This window comes from Lissotriton helveticus, chromosome 2_1, assembly GCF_964261635.1.
Source record: "Lissotriton helveticus chromosome 2_1, aLisHel1.1, whole genome shotgun sequence".
Taxonomy (NCBI): domain Eukaryota; kingdom Metazoa; phylum Chordata; class Amphibia; order Caudata; family Salamandridae; genus Lissotriton; species Lissotriton helveticus.
Window position 1 is genome coordinate 590,430,304 of NC_136059.1, and position 21,389 is coordinate 590,451,692.

A 21,389-nucleotide genomic window follows, 5' to 3' on the forward strand; every position below is an offset into this window, starting at 1 on the left:
CACATCGGTCTTCACTGTCAGCTTTGGGTGGGGAAGAGATTGGGATCAGACGCAGGCCGCATCATGATTCAAAAATCACCACTGCAGATCCTTTGCAGTCTCTTCTGAAACCTGAACATGGTCCGAGAGGTGTTAGGTCGACAAGCTTGAGATTCCACTGTAGAGCATGCATACGACAATGCATGCTCTACCAGCAGGAGGATGCAGGAGGCCATCAGTCCCACTCGAGTCCACCTCACTGAAATCCAGTATTGAGGCTAAAAGACATGGATATCATAGCCTGAATGTCCTGGACTCTTGCCCAGGGAAAGGGCATAAAACTGAAATGGCTCAGAAGAAGGAAAGTTTCTAAGAAGGAGTCAGGTGTGACTTTGGCACATTGACAGTGTACCCTAAAGAGGACAGGAGGCTTGCCATAATCTACAGGTAGTTGATGACAGCCTGGGTAGAGCCCACTTCAACCTCCAATTATCGAGGTACTGGATGATTTGCAACCCAACTTCTGAAGATGTGTTGCTATCAGTGCCATCACTTTTGTGAGGGGCACGTGTGAGACCAAGAGGGTAAATAGCAAACTGAAAATGCTCCTGTCTCACCACAAACCACAGGTAATGCTGGTAGGCCGGCAGTACGGGTACATGTAAATAGGAATCCTGCAGGTTCAATGCTACCATCAAGTCTTAAAGGTTGAGAGCAGACAAGACCTGTGCCAATGTGAGCATTGTGAATTTCTCCTTCAGGAAGAAGGCATTGAGAGGGTGTAGGTCTAAAATAGGCCACAGGGCTCTTTCGCGGCCACCAAATAGCAGCAGGAATTGCAAAAACGACCTACTTCTGGTATGGGTACGAGCTCCATAGCCCCAATACAGGACCCCAAATGTCCTTAACGGAGCAGAACGGTGTCAGTGTGGAGCCGCAAGGTGCCACCTTCCAGCGTGCAGAGGTACTACTGAAAAGTTTCTAGATCCAATTTGAAGCATGGGGAATGTTCAAAAGGTGAGGAATTTGTAGTTAAAAGACTCCATCTGAAGCCTCTCTCATTGTATGCCATTGCACAGAAGATCAGCCTGAGAACTTCGAGAGCATTATTGCAAAAGAGGCATAAGAGTTGGAAGCTGCCGCTTTTTACTGTCTCTGTATGCAGAACTGGGCCAGAACCTGCCCCCATTACTGAAACGATTGTTAGTTTTGTTGACAAGTTGGTGCACGGATTAACAAACAAATCAGAGTTTAATTTTCGCGGGAAGAGGACAAGAAACACTGTTTGGGGATAGAAATATACCAAGAGGAGATTAACAAGTTACTTGCCTTCGGTAAAGCGCTTAGAGGTGGATACTCTAACCACAGATACCTCACCTTCACAGTATCCCCATACTGGATCCAGAACATTATACATCATAGCACCTGCGCACCGGTAGGTAGTTTCATGCGGCCTGGCATTGACCCCACTCCGCCCTATAACTTACTGGAGCTGCTTAAAAGTGCCACTCAAGCCTGCAGACATCAGTTACTTTCCAGATACTTACAGCACCCTCTGATGCGGAACTCAAAAAATGTATTATTTGTGCCAGTGTACAGATCTCTTATTTTAGACATTTTTGGAAAACAAATCCATTCCACATAACAGACGGGAGGGCAGAAATGAATCTGCGATTAGAGTGAGTGTCCACTATAAAGGGCATTGTGGAACGTAAGTAATTTTTTGTTCTGATGGATACTGCCAACACCAGATTCCTCACCTTTACAACAGAAAAAAGCAGTAACTCTCCCGTAGTGGGTCAGTAGAATGACTCACGCCAAAATGTCCCTAGAACATGGTATGTTCTTTAGTCTTACTTCAGAACATGTAGTGGTGTGGCTGCTATGTAAAGGGCAGTTGGTGCTTTGACTTTGAAACTGGAAGCCACAACTTTGCTGTGGGTTATTATAGGCAATAAACTTATAATTTCCACTAGATGCCTCGGAGCCTACTTCGTGATTATCAGGTGTTACCCCAATAATACACAGTGCAGAGGATTGTTCAGGTGGACAAAACCTTGTGTGGCAGTCTTGATTTTCTTAGGCCCTGAGCTGATCTTCCACCGGATGGTCTTTGGTATGATTGATGCAACACTTCAGTGCTTTATAAAAACTCGTCTTTAAAAAATAAAAACACTCCATGCTCTATTGGGATCCAAAAGAAGGAGCATCTCCTCCTCATGCCTTTGAGGGGTGAGTTGGGGCAAATAACATTAAAAGAGTGATGGACTCTCCAATGTGAAAAGGAGTCACAACCTTCGGTAGAAAAGCTGCTTTAGTCCTCAGAACCGGTCTGTTTTGAAACAAGATATTGTAGGACGGTTGGACTGATAAAAGCTTGAAGCTCATTCAAGTGATGAGCTGAAGTTAATGCAAAGAGGAAGACCATCTTCAGAGTCAAAAGACATAGAATACAGCAGTGCAATGGCTCAAAACGGGTGCACATAAGAAGACTAAGAATCAAATTGAGGTCAAAATGTGACATTACAACGGGTTTGGATTGAACTTTAAGGACATAGCATCACAACCTGTGATCTGAACAAGGACAGTTGGTCTGGTAAATGTAAAAAGGCCAAGAGAGCGAGAGATAACCTTTACCCATGCCCAGTGCACATTATTGTGGGGTCAAGACAAAATAAACAACAAGACATCCAATAGTTTGGCCTACATGGGTCCGTAAGGCGGGTGCCACACCAAGCCACAAACTTGTCACAGTATACACATTTTGTAGAAGGATGCCTGCCCGCAAGGATGACAGCCACTACTTGGAGGGCGATCAACTGTAGTCATGCACCACACATGGGAGTGTAAATTGCACAGGCTAATGTGTAAGGCCCGGTCCTGCTGCTGTAATAAAAGTACCTCCTGAAGAGACAGCCTGATTAGAGGATAGATGCTAATGCTCAGAAGAACAGGGTACCATACTCTCCTGACCCAAACCGAAGCCACTAGGATGACCACATTCTGGTTGTCCCAGGAATGCCCTTGGGAGTTAGCCAGTTGCAGCAGTACGAGGCCTCCTGACACATGGCCTAAGATCCCACTCCGCCCTGCTTCCTGAAAAAACCTCGTGGTGGTGGTGTTGTCCATGAAGATGTGTCAGACCTCCTTTGATAGATGGCAGAAAGGGTTTCAACACCGAGTGAATAGCCCGCATCTCCAACAGATTTATGTGGAGGTGGGTCTCCGCCGGAGAGCAGAGTCCTCTTATCTCCACCTCTCCATAACTACCTACCCAGCCCAGGAGCAATAGATCTGTCACCCCCATCTTCTTGGGTTGGGATACAGAGAGGGGTGTGCTCATGGTCCAATTCCAGCAGCCACTACTGCAGATAGTTTGCAGTCTCCTCTGAAACCTGGCTGAAGTCGGACAGGCTTCCTTTGTGATCAGCCCACTGAGACTTTATATCACACTTCAGAGCCCTCATATGCCATTTGGCATGATTAAGGAGCAGGATGCAGGAGGTCAATAGACCAAGAAGCCTCATAGTCACACTTACTGAGATCCAGAACAAAGGTTGAAACCGACAATATTGACAAATGTCCTGCACTAGCTGCTCCAGAGGGAAGCTATATCCAGGGTGGCTCCGATGAAAGGAAGACCTCTGGAAGGGAGTCAGTGTGACTTTGGCACACTGATCATAAACCCTAATGATGGGGGTAGGACTGCTGCCTAGAGGTGAACCACGACTAACTGTGGCAAGCCTGCCTTCAACAGCCAGGCACTGAGATAGGGGTAAGAACACCCAAGGGAAACTGGTGAGGTTGGAAACGAGCAGGGCAAACTGAAAATGTTAGTGGCCCGCCTTAAACAGCAGATAGCTCATGCAAGATGGGAACCTGGAAATAGGCATCCTACAGGTCCAATTGTTGTGTTGAAGTTTTTTCTAAAGGGCAGTTTTGGGTGACCATTTTCGTGAATACTATTGATTTTCTGATAAATATAGTTGTAATTGATGAATTAAAAATGTTGCACTTGAAACTATTTTACTAAGAGGTTTAGAAAAGTGTTTATCAACATAGTTTAGTTATGCCACGTTTTCGTAGACTCACCATTTTTTTAAAAAAGCTGGCTGTGTTTTAGGTCGAGCCTAGCGCATGCGCTGCTCTAGGAGATGACCTTTAGAAATCGGTCAGCTCTTTTCAAGCACTTGTGCTGGCATCCACCTTGTGGGAGCGAGCAGCGGTGCGCAGGGGTCATCTGTTTTCAATTAGCGTGGCTGCGCGCACTTGTTTGCATTTGCCTGCTCGCGGTCACAGTCGCTTTAACTATAACTTTCGCGGTCGATTTGTTACTGGTAAGAGAGCGTTCTTGCTGCCTTAAACCCAGGTGCTGCTTGTTGTTCAAAATAGGACAAATAAACAAATGAAGGATCAGGAACCCTGTCAACGGGTGGAATGCTGTCTGTGCAAGAGGCACCGCTCGTAGGCCCGATCAAATTTCAGCTGCTGTAGTGTTGCTCCAAGTACTATTTTCGCCCTGTCTGCCTTTGCTTCTTAGGGCTAGTCTAGTGACCTACTTTGGCTGAGCACGATCTCCGTGTCAAGTCGGCAGCGAGGCACTACGAGGAAGAGACTCCAGGAACCTAGATAACATCCAGGTAAAAGCATATAGAACTCTGTTCTCACTCCCGTCTTACACCTCGCCTGCCCAAATACGGCTGGAGTTCGGCCTAAAAAAACAAGACCTTTCAAGACAAGGAGCCTACATTATCTGCTGCCACTAACTCCGCTCTGCCTCCAATGACACCTTAAACGCGATGCTGTGGCAAGATATACAAAGCAGGGATGTATCGCAGGCACGCTCCTACTTGAAGGCAGCATTGGGGGCTGTCAAGGCATCCGCACTTTGGGACATGCAACTGGGGCACAACCTGTTCAAAAAAGTGATTTGGAAGAACGTAAAAACTCTTTCTCTAACAGAGGACAAAGCCCCTTTTGCTAAAAGAAACCATGCGTGGATGACTTTAAATACGTATAAATCCCTGACACCACAACTTTATTTCAGCCAGGGCTACCCAAAAATCACTAAACTGAAGTTTTTGAAATATAGATTAGGGATCCTGCCCAGCAGAGAGCACCAACCACCATGGCTCAGGAGCAATGGCCATGAAACCTGTCAGCTCTGCAACCTAGCAACAGGAGACATACTCCACCTGACCTGTATCTGCGAAGAGCTCCGACAAGCCCGCCGACAGCTACTAAGGGACCAGCTCAAGCAGATAGGGACCAGCACGCGAAGGCAGGCTGTGCTTGCATGCTTGAACCCTGCGAACACAAAACCGAATTGTAGATACGTCAAGTTTCTGACTACTATAGAGCAAAGACTACCAAATCTACAATTTGCAGCAACCACTGGTTCTGGAACCTAACGGACGAACTTTGGGCTACAAATGCCTAGCTCGCCCCGGCTAAGGGAACACTGCTAGATAACTACCCTCGGTGTCTCACCGTATGGTCTTCGGCAAGGACGATTACACAGACTATCCTTTTACCACATTTTAAGAAATTGTTTTAAATGTAACGATTGTACTGGTTTTAATTAACTATACATAATAAGATTTACTTACTTACTATTAAGTCGAATTTGAAGACATTGAGATCGCACCCAACATCTCCCGATCTTAGGCAGAGGCCACAGATCCGACGTGGTGCCTATGACATCATAACAAACGTTTATTCTGTGTTGTGCTCCCTCGTCGCGAACGCCTGTGTTACGTGGGGATTGCTAACAGTATGTTTTTGTGGGCTACGACTGCCATTACGTTCTCTGTCAGCTAGAAATACGCCCTGGCAGCATTTCAATCTAATAAATTAAAAGGTAATTCTAAATACCTACGAGCATGTGGTATGGGCTACTTTTGTTTAATTGACAATTATTGTTTTCTGGGGAAGACAATGTAATATGTGGGTAAGCTCTGTGTTCCTTTGTTTCTTTAAGGAAGTATTAGAATATTTGCATGTCATTGAAGGTTCTGATTCCTTAGAACCTTCAGTTTGGTTGCCAGGTGAGGGTCAGTTGTGTTGGTGCTTCGCCTGAGTAGCTGTTCCCTAGTTGTGGGTTTTTTCTTGTGGACTTTTACAAATAAATACTTCATATTTTCTACTCCACCGCTCCAGCCTTATTACAGCTTCATCCCATTACTACAGCGCACATGAATCAGCCGTCTCACCAGATTTTTTTTTGTGCTATTCTCACTTGTACTGCATGAGACTTGGGATATATATCAAACATTGCATGAAATTACAATTTCGGATACTTCTTTAAAAGCAAATGCAGGGTGCATGATTTGAAAAAAAAGGAACGGGTCCCGGCATGCTGGGCTGATTAGTTGCAAAATGCATATTTCAGGAGGGTTTAGACACTGTTAAGAGGAAACGATGGTTTTGACTGAAAACACTGCTTATTTATGGTTAGAGTCCAGAGGAACAGTAAGCACTGTACAAAAGTGCATTTGTTTTCCAGATGTGTTCATCGTGTACTGCTGTTGCTCTCACCTGTGTGATGTCTCCGGCACCCTCAGTAATATGTTCAGCCACACGTGCTCCTCCTAAAAGTTCCCCATTCCTCTTTCTCGCCCATGTTTCTTCCTAGCCGTCCTCCAAATTGCTTACCCCACCTGTCCCTTTCGTGTTGCTTCTGCACCGTTGCTTCACCTGTTATGCTTCTTTCCTCACCTGCACCCTTCCTGTTGCCCCCCTCCCCTCGGGAGTCCTCTGTTACTTCTGCCTAAAAAGATGCTTTTGTGCTAAAAAAAAAAATATTTACCAATCCAAATCTGATCAGTAAATAAAAAAAAATTAAAAAAAAACAAAGCCATTATGAGCCCTATTGGCTTTGCCAATGCTTGCTTTTACTTTTGTTTATCATGCTCCTGCTCATTACCCCTTCTCCTCAATGTCCCTCTGCAAGCCTTCTCTCCCCACAGTTTACACCAAGAACAGGACACACTGTGACATAATTGGTTATTTTCCTTCAACAGCATGTATTATGAAAAACTTTTTCATCATGTTCCTAATAAAACTGTCTGACAGACACTTCCGCTGGAAGTTCTGATGTAGGTTGGCTAGTACAGTACTGTATGAGTCTTTGTTTGAAAAGGTTTCATATCGTATTGTACATCTCCGAACTGCACTGTTGCTTTGGAAGCTAATGGAAGATTTTCTCTCCCCTAGAAATGGGTAAGTGTTATAATATTTCTTTGACAATCACGGTTTTGATTAATCCACTATGTGTTATCACTAGTCATGCCATGCTGAATTTCACAGTTTTGTTTAATACTTTTGCATGACATTTGTGTAAAAGCCCCTGGTTTTGGGGGTGAACCAGAGAGACATTTCTTTTTCCCTAGAGACCCTGTCAGTTTTCCTTGTGAATCTGACAAATAGAATTAGAGAGAGTTTTTCTTATTCTACTGGAAATCCTGTTCATTTAGGACTTTGCCGCTCATTGGGACATTTTCAGACTTTGTATCCAAGGCATATATTTTCCAGTTCTCTGTAATACCTAGTTTAAGATTTTGTAATAAAACCCTTTAACGTTTTATTGATTAAAAAATCAGTTATTGCGTGGTTCCAGTCATTATTTACTTACTCAGCTAAGCTGGTTTGTGGGTCTGAAGTCAAAAAGGGTGGTGACTTATGGCTAGATCAAGAGTGCAGGAGCCGAGCCAGTGGTGGTAAATTTTAGGGTGACTGAAATATTGGGGTGAAGTAAAATATTGGGGTCAAGTCAAAATTTGTATAGCGCACTACTCACCCAGAGGGTCTCAAGGCGCTTGAGGGAGGGGGTTCGCTATTTATCAAACAGCCATGTTTTGAGTTGTTTTCTGAAGGAGAGGTGGTTCTGTGTAAGGTGGAGGTGGGTGGGAAGAGAATTCCAGGTTTTGGCTGCTAAGTAGGAGAATGATCTTCCTCCCATGGTGGCTCTTCGGATGCGTGGGATCGCGGCGAGGGCTTGATTGGACGATCGTAGATGGCGGGTGGGGGTGTAGAAGGTCAGTCGCGTGTTGAGGTAACTGGGTCCTAGGTCGTAGAGGGCCTTGTGTGCGTGGGTGAGGAGACGGAACTTGATTCTCTTGTTGACTGGGAGCCAGTGAAGGTCTCTCAGGTGATCGGAAATGTGGTTGTGGCGTGGTATGTCTAGGATGAGTCGGGTGGAGGCGTTCTGAATGCGTTGGAGTTTTTTCTGTAATTTGGCTGTGGTTCCGGCGTAGAGGGTGTTTCCGTAGTCCAGTCGGCTTGTGACAAGTGCTTGGGTGACCGTCTTTCTTGTTTCGGTGGGGATCCATCGGAAGATCTTTCGGAGCATGCGTAAGATGTTAAAACAAGATGACGAGACGGCGTTGACTTGTCTGGTCATTGAGAGGGAGGAGTCTAGTATGAATCCTAGGTTGCGAGCATGGTCTGTAGGTTTGGGCGCGCTGCCTAGGGCCGGAGGCCACCATGAGTCATCCCATGCGGAGGGGGATGATCCAAGGATGAGGACTTCTGTCTTGTCTGAATTCAGTTTTAGGTGGCTGTTCTTCATCCACTCGGCTACGTCTTTCATCTCTCCGTGTAGGTTGGTTTTGGCGGTGTTTGGGTCTTTGGTGAGGGAGAGGATCAGCTGTGTGTCGTCAGCGTAGGAGATGATGTTAAGGTTGTGCTGGCGTGCGATGGATGCGAGGGGGCTCATGTAGACGTTAAAGAGGGTGGGGCTGAGGGATGATCCTTGCGGTACTCCACAGATGACTTCGGTGGCCTCTGACCTGAAGGGGGGGAGGCGGACTCTCTGGGTTCTTCCGGCGAGGAACGAGATGATCCAGTCCAATGCTTTTTCTTGTATCCCGACGTTGCTGAGGCGTTGTATGAGGGTGCCATGGCAGACCGTGTCAAACGCTGCTGAGAGGTCCAGGAGGATGAGGGCAGCTGTTTTCCCGTTGTCGAGTAGTGTTCGGATGTCGTCTGTGGCTGCGATGAGGGCGGTCTCGGTGCTGTGTTTTGCTCGGAAGCCGGATTGTGTGGGGTCGAGGGAGCCGTTGGACTCGAGGAAGGCGGCGAGCTGGTTGTTGACAGTCTTCTCTATGACTTTGGCAGGGAATGGGAGGAGCGAGATGGGGCGGTAGTTCATAAGTTCGGTGGGGTCTGCTGTAGGTTTCTTCAGGAGGGCACTGAGTTCGGCATGTTTCCAGCTTTCCGGGAAGGTAGCGGTGTTGAAGGAGCAGTTGACGATGTCCCGGAGTTGGGGTGCGATGACGGAGACGGCCTTGTTGAAGATGTGATGGGGGCATGGATCGGCTGGTGATCCGGAGTGGATGGAATTCATCAAGCGGATGGGGTCTTCGGTGCTGATTGGGGTCCAGGCCCAAAGGGTGGTGGTGGGGGGCTTCAGTTCGGTGGTGAGGGGAGTGGATTGTTCGCCGAAGCTGTTCTGTATGTCAGCGATCTTGCTGTGGAAGAACGAGGCTAGAGAGTCGCAGAGTTCTTGAGAGGGGGTGATGTCGTTGGTGCCGGCGCTGGTAAGCTCTTTGACGATGCTGAAGAGTTCCTTGCTGTTGTGGGCGTTGTCGTCGAGTCGATCCTTGAATGCTGATTTCTTGGTGGATCGGATCAGCTGGTGGCGTTTACGGGTGGTGTCCTTGAGGGCGGTCATGTTGTCTGTGGTTGGGTTTTTTCGCCAGGCTTTCTCGAGGGTGCGGCAGTTTTTTTGGGAGTTTTTGAGGTCGTCATTGAACCAGGTGGCTTTTTTGTTTCCTGGCTTGTTGTGGTGGTTTTTCACAGGTGCTAATTCGTCAGCGCAGCGGGTGATCCATTGTGCGAGATTGATGGCTGCATGGTTTGGGTCCGATGATCCGGTGGGAAGGATTTGGTTTAGCGCTGTGGTGAGCTGGTCGGTGGTAATTTTGTTCCAGTTTCTGCGGAGACTTGTTGTGGATGGAGGTGTGTCGTAGTTTTTCTGAAGTTGAAGTGGACGCAGCTGTGGTCCGTCCAGTGGAGTCCTGTGGCGTGATTGAAAGAGATGTGCTTGCTGGAGGAGAAGATTGCGTCGAGCGTGTGTCCGGCGTAATGGGTGGAGGTGTTGACCAGTTGTTTGAGTCCGAGATTGGCGAGGTTGTCCAGAAGGGTGGTGGTGTTGCTATCGTTGTTCTTTTCCATGTGGAAGTTGAGGTCCCCTAGGAGAATTTAGTCCTCGGAGGAGAGGGCGTGTGGGCTGATAAAGTCAGTGATGTCTTCGCTGAATTGTGTGCGGGGTCCTGGGGGTCTGTAGACGAGGGTGCCTCTAAGTGGAGTCTTGGGGTCAGTGTGAATCTGGAAGTGGAGATGTTCGGCGGCTGTGAGGGTGTCGTCAGCGCTGGTCGTGATGCGGATGGAGTTCTTGTGGACGATGGCGATGCCTCCTCCTGTTTGGTTGATGCGGTCCCTTCGGATGATTTTGTAACCGTCCGGGATGGCTATGGCGATGTTGGGCGCTGATAAGGCGTTCATCCAATGGCGTGTCTGTGGACCGAGCGGGTGTTGAGCAGGATGCACTTCAGGTGGTTGTTGTTTGCGCTCAGTTTGGCGTTATTGATTGTAGTATGGGACCTGATGCAGCTGAACTTGCAGGATTGGCAGGTGAAGGGTCCATGGGTGCGTCCTGGGGCGGCTTGGTGGCAGTCCGGGAGTCGGCCGGTGCGTCGTACGCAAGGCGGGTGGAGTGATTTTTGCGGGGGCCAGGGGGTCTGGCTCTGGGCGCGGGCCAGGCGCGGACGGGCGTAGACGGGCTTACCTTGGGCTTACCTTTGGCGCGCCCGCTGCGCGTATGCCGTACTGCCATAAGTGGAGAGTGGAGGGGGGCGGAGCGAGGGAGGAGCAGCTGGGAGGCGGGAGCGGGGTGGCGCGTGGGGAAGGGATTGCTTGAGGATGCTGTAGGGAGCGGAGGTGGGCCCGCGGGGGAGCAGAGGCAGGGAGTGGGGAGGAGAGATGGGCTGGGACACAAAATGGCACCAAACAACAACAAAAGGCAGTGCAAGGCGAGATCGGGGCTCAGGCTGTGTCAGATGCTTAATTAGGCAGTAAATACGATACCAAACAGAGCGAGGACGGGGCACAGGCTGGCAGGGCACGATGCTTAATTAGGCAGTAAATACGATACCAAGCAAAGCGAGGTCGGGGCACAGGCTGGCAAGGCACAGAGTGGGGATGAGATGCGAGGAAGGCCAGGAGCGGGTGGAGCGACCGGATCTGACTGGGTCAGGACGGTCACAGCTCTTCACCGCTCTGGTCAGTCCTTAAGTTCCAGTGGGAGGGAGGAGCAGCTGGGAGGCGGGAGCGGGGTGGCGCGTGGGGAAGGGATTGCTTGAGGATGCTGTAGGGAGCGGGGGTGGGGCCGCGGGGGAGCAGCGGCAGAGAGCGGGGAGGAGAGATGGGCTGGGACACAAAATGGCACCAAACAACAACAAAAGGCAATGCAGGGCGAGATCGGGGCACAGGCTGGCACAAATGCTTAATTAGTGCAGCAAATACGATATCAGCAACAGAAACCAAGGCAGCAACTCAATTAAGGCAGTAAGCACGAGATCAGCAACAGAAATTAAGGCAGCAACTTAATTAAGGCAGCAAATACGATATCAGCAGCAGAAATTAAGGCAGCAACTTAACTAAGGCAGCAAATACGATATCAGCAGCAGAAAGCAATGCAAGGCGAGATCGGGGCTCAGGCTGTCACAGATGCTTAATTAGGCAGTAAATACGATACCAAACAGAGCGAGGACGGGGCACAGGCTGGCAGGGCACGATGCTTAATTAGGCAGTAAATACGATACCAAACAGAGCGAGGTCGGGGCACAGGCTGGCAGGGCACAGAGTGGGGATGAGATGCGAGGACGGCCAGGAGCGGGTGGAGCGACCGGATCTGACTGGGTCAGGACGGTCCCACACTTCAATCCAGTCACGTGCATCCATAATGACCCCAACTTAGAGAGACTCCTTGTGTCGGCACATCAAACTGTTCAACTCTGAGCGGCATCGAACACCAAAAGGACCACAGGAGACATAATGTAGTTTAATTTACTGTGCTAACCTCAGTACTGCAGTCTGATGTCCCGGTTCGGGAGTTTGGTTTTGACCAGTAGAGGCAGCGATTGGGAAAAACTAGATGAATCCAAGATGGCAGACCCAGCATTGTGGCAGCAGCTGGTTAACAGCCTGGTGGGGAAGATCATTGGTGGGCCAGCGCGGTGACTACTTAGGGGAGCGAGGGTGCTGACAGGCCAGCCCTGTGGAGAGTGATGGGCTGCCGGCCCCAGGTAAGGGCTCTGCACAACAAAAGGATGCTCTTCTTTTGCCTCCCGGTGTCCCTGTGGTTCGTTTCTCCTTCCCCTGCTGTCCATGCTGCACACAGACACTGGCCACCCGAGGAGTACCTAAGACACACCCACGCTGCACTCACAGACACAGAAGCCAACAGGACGTGGCCCTGCATGACCCTACTAGTACTTAGGTGCCACACAGAGGTCTGCAGCCCCAAGATCTTTTGACGGCCTCTGGATGCTTATACAGGGCTGAGCCACAAAAGCACCAGAAAGTGCATGTTGCAAATATCTGTAATGGTGTCCCACATGCCCTCTGTTGAGACCACAGAGCAGACATCACAAGGGGCCCAACAGGCCACAGCTACAGTGCAAAAAGCACAAATGATGGACAGAATGTTGAACAATGTTACACATTCACTCCAGTACAGAGATCTGGGCCTAAATGCATAATTATTTTGCTCCCCATGCCATTACAGTTTAAACCCAGCCATATGCAAATCAGTCTTGACCCTGCTCCCCACGGGAATAGTCCAGCCCGAACTGCCAGGTCAGGTCCTCCCTGGACTGGAAACCTGCATCTCAGGTCCAGTTTCGGGGTTTCACCCCTCATCAGCCAGGCTAGCTTAACTCCAGTTGCATTAAGAGCACATGGCCCACGTCTGGGCATACCCGTCCTACTCTGGTGACAAGTGCAAAAATGGGTGACACACATTGGGGAGCTTTTCCCTTTGGGCTAATTCTTGAATTCCCAACATAGGGCGGAGGTGAAACAGTCCCTCCCTAAAATTTCTTCAGGTACTATTGCCTCCAGGTATTGTGTGGGGAGAGATACCAGACTTTCCCCCAGAAACTTCAACAATGTTCTTAACCCCTGTGATCAAACACTTGGTGACTAACCTCTACTGAGACTAATCTCTACTCTTCCATATAAACTGATACTCCCCTCACCAAACCCCAGTTCTAGAGCACAATGCAACACTGACTTAGCAAGTATCCTCTAAAAAAAAAGTGGGCATATTGCTGTGGACAAAAAGGGGAAACTGTCGCCTAATAGAAGGCTGTGCCTCATCCACTTTAAATACATACACAGAGTATATTACACTATCTTGAAGCTTTTTACAAATAAACAGAACACACTGCAATGGTGCTTGATGTAACAAACCAGTCAGGATTTCTGCACCTGGCGTTGCAGTGCCTGGTGGTGGCCGAGGGCTGGTGTTGGGGTGGGCCATGCACTGTCTTGAGATGATTGCAGAAGAACGAGAACTCCCTAGAGGTGGCACTAATAAGATATTTCGGTATATTGCCTTTAGGCAATTTACCTCGCTGGCACTATTACTAGCTAAGGGACAGGAGTCTCTTGTGTGGAGTGGAGACAAGTCCAGGGTGTGGGAATGGTTATAGGACATGACATTCTGCTATGATCAGCTAGAACTATATTTCTCTCAGATTACCCCAGACCTAGGAATATCTGGTGCCCCCTGTAAACATACCTGCTCAGCCACAACATTGAGGACATGGGATTGACTAGGTGGGTGGGAGAAGCCTGTGCAGAATTATACTCCTGTGTATGCCTTTACATGGGGGCTGCAGCCATCAGGTGCATAGGAGGTTGGACTACTGATATTACTGCAGAAGAAGTCGATCCTTGCTGTAGAGGATGGCCCATACTATGCTGGGCAGAGCTAAATAATGGACACACTGCATGATCGTTAAGGTGAAATCTTTGCTATGTTGAAACAATTGTGCACTGTACTCCAAATACTGCTTTCTTGTACTGAAGCTGAAACATTAATAGAAGCAAAAATAGAGTCCAAGAAGTTTGGGCAGTCACATGGAAAGACATGAAATTGACCATGCTAGCAGATGCCGAAACTACCAGATTCTCAGGAGTAGGGTGCTGCATCAAGAAGGCAGGATTACCGGGATCGGGTCTATGGTGTTACGCCACCTGTCTTTTTATAGGGGGCAAGAGCAGGGTTTAGCCCAAGTACCCATTAGGTTTCAGTCAATGCTTCGTGTAATGCCAAAGGTTTGTATGACATTTGTCCAGGTTGTAAAACTTGTCTTCACCTCACCAGAAGGTAACCGTAATTCATTAACTTCAGCTGCTCATGTGATGGCTATGGTGAAAGAGGCGGACTCTTCTGTTGAACGGCCATGTGTGTTTGGGGGGGGAAGGCCAATCCACTGGCCTCTTATAGATCCAAATAAAAGTTATATTGTGGAGCAAATGTATCCACATTATCACCATCAATACCAAAAGCAAGTTGTCTCTGGTCAGAGTCAGATCCAAAAAGTTGGTGGAACACTGGAGGGCAGCTCCTGGACGAAGGCACTGTCTTTCACAGTGAGAATGTGCTGGGGCCAGGTGTGCAAGGACATAAGTTCGTCTGAGAAATATTCAGCTCTGAGTCAGACTAGACAATTGAATTGCTGTTCTCCTCAATCATGGTCAGGACTGGTGCTGGCATGGCAAGAACAGCATGGATTGTGGTGCCAAGCGTGAAATCTGCTCTGGAGTCTCGGGTGAATACGAAACAGGTTCACTGTCAGTAATCAAACTGGAGGCTTCTGTAGATCTGTGGGGCGCAAAGACACACCAGAGGTAACCTTCATAGTGCTAAAGATTCAAAATATGGCCTCTTAAAATGCCTCAATCTGTTGTTGATTGTCAGGCAGGTCTGGAAATTTGGGGTGCATCGGGATTAGTTGTGGAATAGGCTCCTCTCTGGTAGACCAGGGGCGAGACCAAGTAGTATCTAGACATGCCCTGATTACACAGAAGGAGAGTTGAGAGACTGGGAGGCCCAATACGACTTTTTATGCTTCTGCTTTACACAAAATGTACACCATTGCCCTATAGCTTTCTACCCTGAAGAAAACCATAGACATTTTTGGCTTATACAGAGGTCAAAACATGTTGGTAACACGTACATACTAGGTCAGGCAATCCATTGTATTTACCTAATGACTGTTTCTTTTTATGGTTCTTAAACATACCAGAAGTACTCATTAAAAAAAATATAGTTTGAGTATACCTCTAGGTATATTTTACATTCACTTTTGTCCCCCCCCCAAAAAAACAGGATCCAGTGTACTGTCCTGATTTGAGATTTATAAGAACTCCCAGGGATAGACTAGCTTTCCCTGGTCGAGTACGCAGGGGTGGCATTGCTCCTACCATGGTGTGAGAGGTCGTCAAATGATGAAGCATGCCTTGATAAGTTGAGGGTGAAACTGCATCTCAAAAATCTTTTGATGACCCACATCTAGTAGTCAGTAAACCAAATAGGATAGAGCTGACTAAACAATGCCCTCAAGTATATATATGTTTTGTGTTGCATCCTTTTGGAGGACATACTTGAGGTAGAACCTCCATTACTATCTCCTATGGGATTTATTCTGTTTGAACTTTAACTTTTCCGATAACTTGGATGGTAAGGATGGCATCTCACTGGTTCGGCCTAGAAAGCGAGAACAGGTCTGAGTCCTTGTCTTTGAAGGGGTTTCATAGAACTTCTTGTGGTGTTTGGTGACGTACAGCTTGGCACTGTGGTCCCAGATCGCCTTTGGATGCATCAGGGCACACAACTTGCACACCTTGGAGTCATGACCCGAAGTCATGCACCAATACCACTTTGTGGGGATCTTTCACAGACATCAGTGTAAGACAGTCCGTACAAGGTTTAAACCCTGTAGTTTTAGGAGGGCACAGGTTCCCTTGCACTTTAGAGAGAAGTTTGAGCGAAAAAGATCTTCTCAACCAACAAGAAAAGTTAGGAGCAATCTTCTGATCTGCATAAGACGGCAGAGAAAGAAAGGAACCGAGCACTCAATTTTGCTTATATGTAGCTTCAGTTATCAGTTCTTGGGGTTAGCGGGGTCAATGTGGAGCTGCACAATGCCACCTACCGACGCACAGTGGCCATACAGTCAAAACTCCTGGATTCAGTCTGGCACTTAGAAAAATGTTAAAGATTAGGAATCTGTAGTTAAAAGTATCCATCAAAAAAGCAAGGCCTAGAGATAAATACAAATTAGGAGTCAATAGATCTGGATTGCTCCTCCTGTTTGCTGCAGCGAGAAAAACCCTCATTAAAATGATTGTAAAGATCAACCTCCTTCAACTATTTGCTAATATCCCCGCATCCCGGTCCTGGGCCTTTGTAGGAGTCTAATCATGTTGATCAGTTTTTTGGGAGCATACACAACCTTAATCTAGTATTGGCACCTTGATGCTACCTTATAGCCAAAGAAGATTTTCAATCGCAGGTAAGGAACAATTTTATGTGGCACAAGCACGATCTGGCTATTAAGGGTTTCACCTGGTGTCTCTTACTTCATGTAGCAATTGTTGAGGAAGCAGTCTCTCTGTTCCCGCCGAGCATTGTAGCAGAGCAACCACTAGAGACCCACACGTGAGATGAACATGGATCCATCCTCGGTACTGCCTGGCATTGTACAGCTAAAAATAACAGTTCTATAACTCTATACTTCAGATATACCCTCATCTTCCAGTAATATCAGCACCTCATGCATTACTGCAATTAGCGGTTTATGGACTGACTCGGATGTATGATATCTATCCTAGTGGTTCTTCTTTAACATTAACCCAAATAAAAACATTGGGAAACATAACTTTGCTCTTTATATTCCTATCATTTTGGCTCCGGCATTAACTTCATGCCTTGTTACCTTATATTCCCAGTGGAATCTGAGCTGGTGCCAACACCAGGACTCCAATTTACATCGAGCATGGACATGCCCCATGTTACTACCTTATTAGCTTGAGGTTTTAGAAAGAACTGCAGATATTATTAACATTCCCCTAGCTCTATCTCCTCTAGAGGTGTTCTTGAAACATGCTAGATATCATGGCTTGTACAAGGAGCATCTGTGCATATGAGCAAAGCTAAGTGCCAATAGGTGGGTGGCTACATGTTGAAGGAGTGGATGAAACATTGACTCAGCGGACATATGCATTGCTTCTACCACACATTCTGCTCTAGATTTACGAGGCCCCCTTTGTTTATAACTACTGAAAAAGGGTGATGTGAGGAAGCAACTGATGGAGACAGGAAGTCCAGAGCAATTAAATTGATAGGGGAGCAACAACATAACAGGGAATCTGTATGTCTCCCAGATGGTGAAACACTGATCCACAAGATCAGGCTGTGTTATGTGACAGAGATCTGGAATAACTCAGTGAAGAACGGGCATCTAGCAGCAAGACAGAGGGAAAAACATGGATGGTTCTCCTCTCCTACACATGGGATTGTATTCCTAAGTATAGCAACTGCTTACTTATGAATGTTACATATTCATACCATACTACTAAATGCAATGTCTTTGCTGACCTGTTAAGGCTAACCTATGGCTGTAATTTTACCAATTTCCAATGTCACCAAAGAACTATGGTTTATTATTTGAAAACACATTATAACAAATAAAAAAAGGTACTGTTTTTTTCCTTTCGATGAGGGGTGCCACAAAACATTCACTTCTAAATATGTTAACCCTTATTTAACCATTTCATTTTCATGGGGAAGGAATGGCCTGTTTGACTATGTGCAGCTATTACAAAGACTAATTTTATGTTAAGCCCTGAGATTCCTGCAAGCACGTATTAAGCATTGGCTTTGTATTGTTGTACATTGTGTCTGAATAATAACATTTATTAGTTCCTCCCAATATTTCAACTGAAAAAAAAAAGAGAATTTCGCCAACGTGACCATTTCAAAGCTGGATCCAGGAATTACAGGAAAAAGGGAAAAACCCACTTTCTTGCTCTTCTTAGGACAAAGAGTCCAATTTTGCTTTGTAATTTCGATTGTAAGTTTTGAACACTTGCATAAAGCTACTTTTAAATTAATAAATCTGTAACAATTTAAATATGATCAGCTGAGCTCTAAAAACCTGGCTCTTCAAGTGCCCTAAAGACCTGACTCGTCAACTGCCCCTAAAACTACTCACTGTGCTCCAGCACCAGTTGTCCGCCTTAGCGCTGGGATACCTCCGTTGGGGGTAGCCGTGCGCTCTACAAATGTCCAAATAAAATAAAAATAAACTACATACACGTCTATTTGGCATTAGTGCATCTGGCTGAATGTGGAAATTACTTAATGGTATTCGTGTTAATAACCTGACAGTCTAAACACCACATTGACCTTTAGAAAATACCAACCAGGAATCTCCTGCTGGAAGGAGGCAAGAAGGAATCTGCAACAGGAGGACCTAATTAGGATATGCCTGACCAGAAGTTTGCCCCGGAAGCCAGTTGGCTCAAATCATCTCTGATGGCCTCGACCGTCTCTGGAGACAGCAAATCTGTGTGAAAACTGGTTACGAAAAACATCCTCAAGGAGAGAGGAGCACTGACTCTATGCTATACGTCACTGCATAAAAATGAGATGATGGTTCAACCAAATGATATTGTGTCCATTGGAATGCACCATACAAGAGTCAAATATATTGGCTTTCATACTGCTTGCTTTTACACGCTGAATAGAATCATTAAAGGAAGCGTCATTTGTTTAGCTTTTAAGGTATAGGTTGTAGAGCTATCGCAGCAGCAAAGAACACTCAATTGGTAGAAAAGAGCCCAACTGGACAGTTCACTACATTAGGTAGAGGTGTTCTGAGAAAAATCAGCGAATCTTGCAATTGACAAGCTTGCATTAAAAATCATTTCAACGGTAACCCTCAGACCTCGGTTATTCAGTCTCAAAGTGTTCTTCACTTCTGACTGATACAATCCCATGGACAGCTCTATCAATAACTGGACAAAGTTCATGCTTTCTGGAAAATCTTGCCAGAGCAAGGTAAGTCTATAGGGGTCTGGTGCAAAAAAATGGGGATGGCCAGGGAAAGCATACCCAAAGGTTAACAATTTAACTTGAAAACTTACTTTGCAAGATGCCGACCGAGAACATCTTTACATATAGGCTGCTCTGCTAAAGTCAGCCAGAACTCACAAGCCTCCAAAGCAACATTTTCATCTTGATCCTGGGTCCTCTGCAGCATGTACTACAGAACAAAAAGGGAACAAATAAAACAAGTAAACATTTTGACAAATATGGTAATTATACATTGTGAAAATTCCTGAAACAGAAAATAAATTTGTCAAATCTGGTTTGTGAATTCAGAGGGTTTAGGAAACAGAAAACTGCCTAAAACTTGCTACAACACATGAAGAAAGTGCCTCATATTTAAAAGCATAAAGGACTGTAAATGAGAAACTCCCATTACTCACGAGTAATTTACAAAGCAGATGTTCTTCCATAAAAAGACAATATTTTGTAAGCAGTTTTCTTTGCCCCTAATGAACAAGTGACTTACTTTCGGTAAAGCTCTTTCTGATCGAGACTATCTAACCCAGGGGTCTCCCATCTTTTCTGTAATAACAGCTACTTATCCTCCATGAAAATCATCTTGAACAACTAATATAACTGTTGTTATAATGATAGCATCTCACAAGATTTATTAGTTGTGACCTTCATTCAAAACTACCAGCTGTCATCACTTCAGGTACTCAGGGAGAGTCACCATATGTAATGATAAAAAGGCTAGGCTAATTTGGAATGCATCTATGCCAGTAAAACGGCATAGGGGGTAAACAGCTTAACCCACTTTCTTTTGTGTTGACATTTTTTATTAGCATTTTATAAAATACAATACATTCTAAAACAATAGCACACGTTAGACACTTACAAATGTATAAATGAATAACTAAATTAGTTCATTGAGGCATACATAAAGTTATGTCTGTTAAGTGTTTAAGAAAGGAGTAAACACATTCTTTTAATGTAAATTAGGGATAAAGTAATAGGGAATATACGCATAATACATAAACTGAAATGTATGAAATATTATTGCTAAACCTTAAATATTCAATATGAAAGCATCAAATCATTAAGTTATTAACATTTAAATTGTTAAATTATTAAATTGCATAGTTCATAAAATAGATGTAGCCTAATATTTAAAGATAACATTTTATAAGCATGGAAAAGTAATTCCCTATAATTAGTAAGCAATGCTAAATTAATAAGGTAAATGGAAAAAAACTATAAATGGAGATAAAAATGATATATATTGTCCCCTAGAGGATAATTGCCCAACTATAATATATGAATAGCATCCCCTAAGCCAACCTTGCTATATTATTCTTGCCTATAACATCATATCTGAGAGGGAATAAAAGGTATAGAGAAATTATCAAATGTAAAGAAGACAGGAAGAATAAGTGGCATAAATACATATATATATATATATATACATATATACATACATACATATATATATATATATATATACACACACATATATATATATATATATACACACACATATATATATATATATACACACATATATATATATATATATACACACATATACATATATACATACATACATACATACATACATATATATAAGAAACCAGGTTGCCCAAGTGGAGTTGTCGCACGTGGAAGGGTAACAGCACACAGCCCCTGGCAGTATCACCACAGCGCTCCCATGTCCATTTCACCTGCAAACTGCCATACGTGTTTCGAGCCCAGCTGGCTCTTGATCACTGGCTTGCATCATGATAAACGAAACAACAGGAAGGTGCTATGTGGCCATATTTATTTCATCATTGTTACCGCCCCAGTGGGCGTTGCCCTTAGCATGCGGGTTAATGTAGTCCGCTTGATAACTCGACTCAAATACAAAACCTTTGATTAAGTGATGCTGTCCTCGTTAAAATCAACCCAAGTGAGATAGTGTTCAAAAAATCAAAGTTATTGGAAATGGCAAAAGGTTTCGCCGTAATGACACCAATATCAATCCAGGGGTCAGGCCCCCTCCACTTCAGAAAGCGCCCGCGGTTGCGAGCACTGAATCCGCATGGTATGCGGCGGGACTCCTCCTGCGGCCGGACCGACCGCTATATACAAAAGAAACCAGGTTGCCCAAGTGGAGTTGTCGCACGTGGAAGGGTAACAGCACACATCCCCTGGCAGTATCACCACAGCGCTCCCATGTCCATTTCACCTGCAAACTGCCATACGCGTTTCGAGCCCAGTTGGCTCTTGATCACTGGCTTGC

The 21,389-nt window shown here is 45.7% G+C and overlaps 1 protein-coding gene across 2 annotated transcripts in view; it reads right to left on the bottom strand.

Moving 5' to 3' along the window:
• Positions 1 to 21,389, bottom strand: part of TNPO1 (transportin 1) — a 1,741,771-nt gene that overhangs the window by 826,765 nt on the left and 893,617 nt on the right. For both annotated transcript variants that reach the window (XR_013607056.1, XM_078675276.1), the window contains exon 8: positions 19,204 to 19,322. Coding sequence is in view for 1 of the 2 variants with exons in the window: in XM_078675276.1 (XP_078531402.1) it covers positions 19,204 to 19,322 (119 nt within the window). In the remaining variant the exon portion in view is untranslated. The remainder of the gene's footprint in view (positions 1 to 19,203; positions 19,323 to 21,389) is intronic.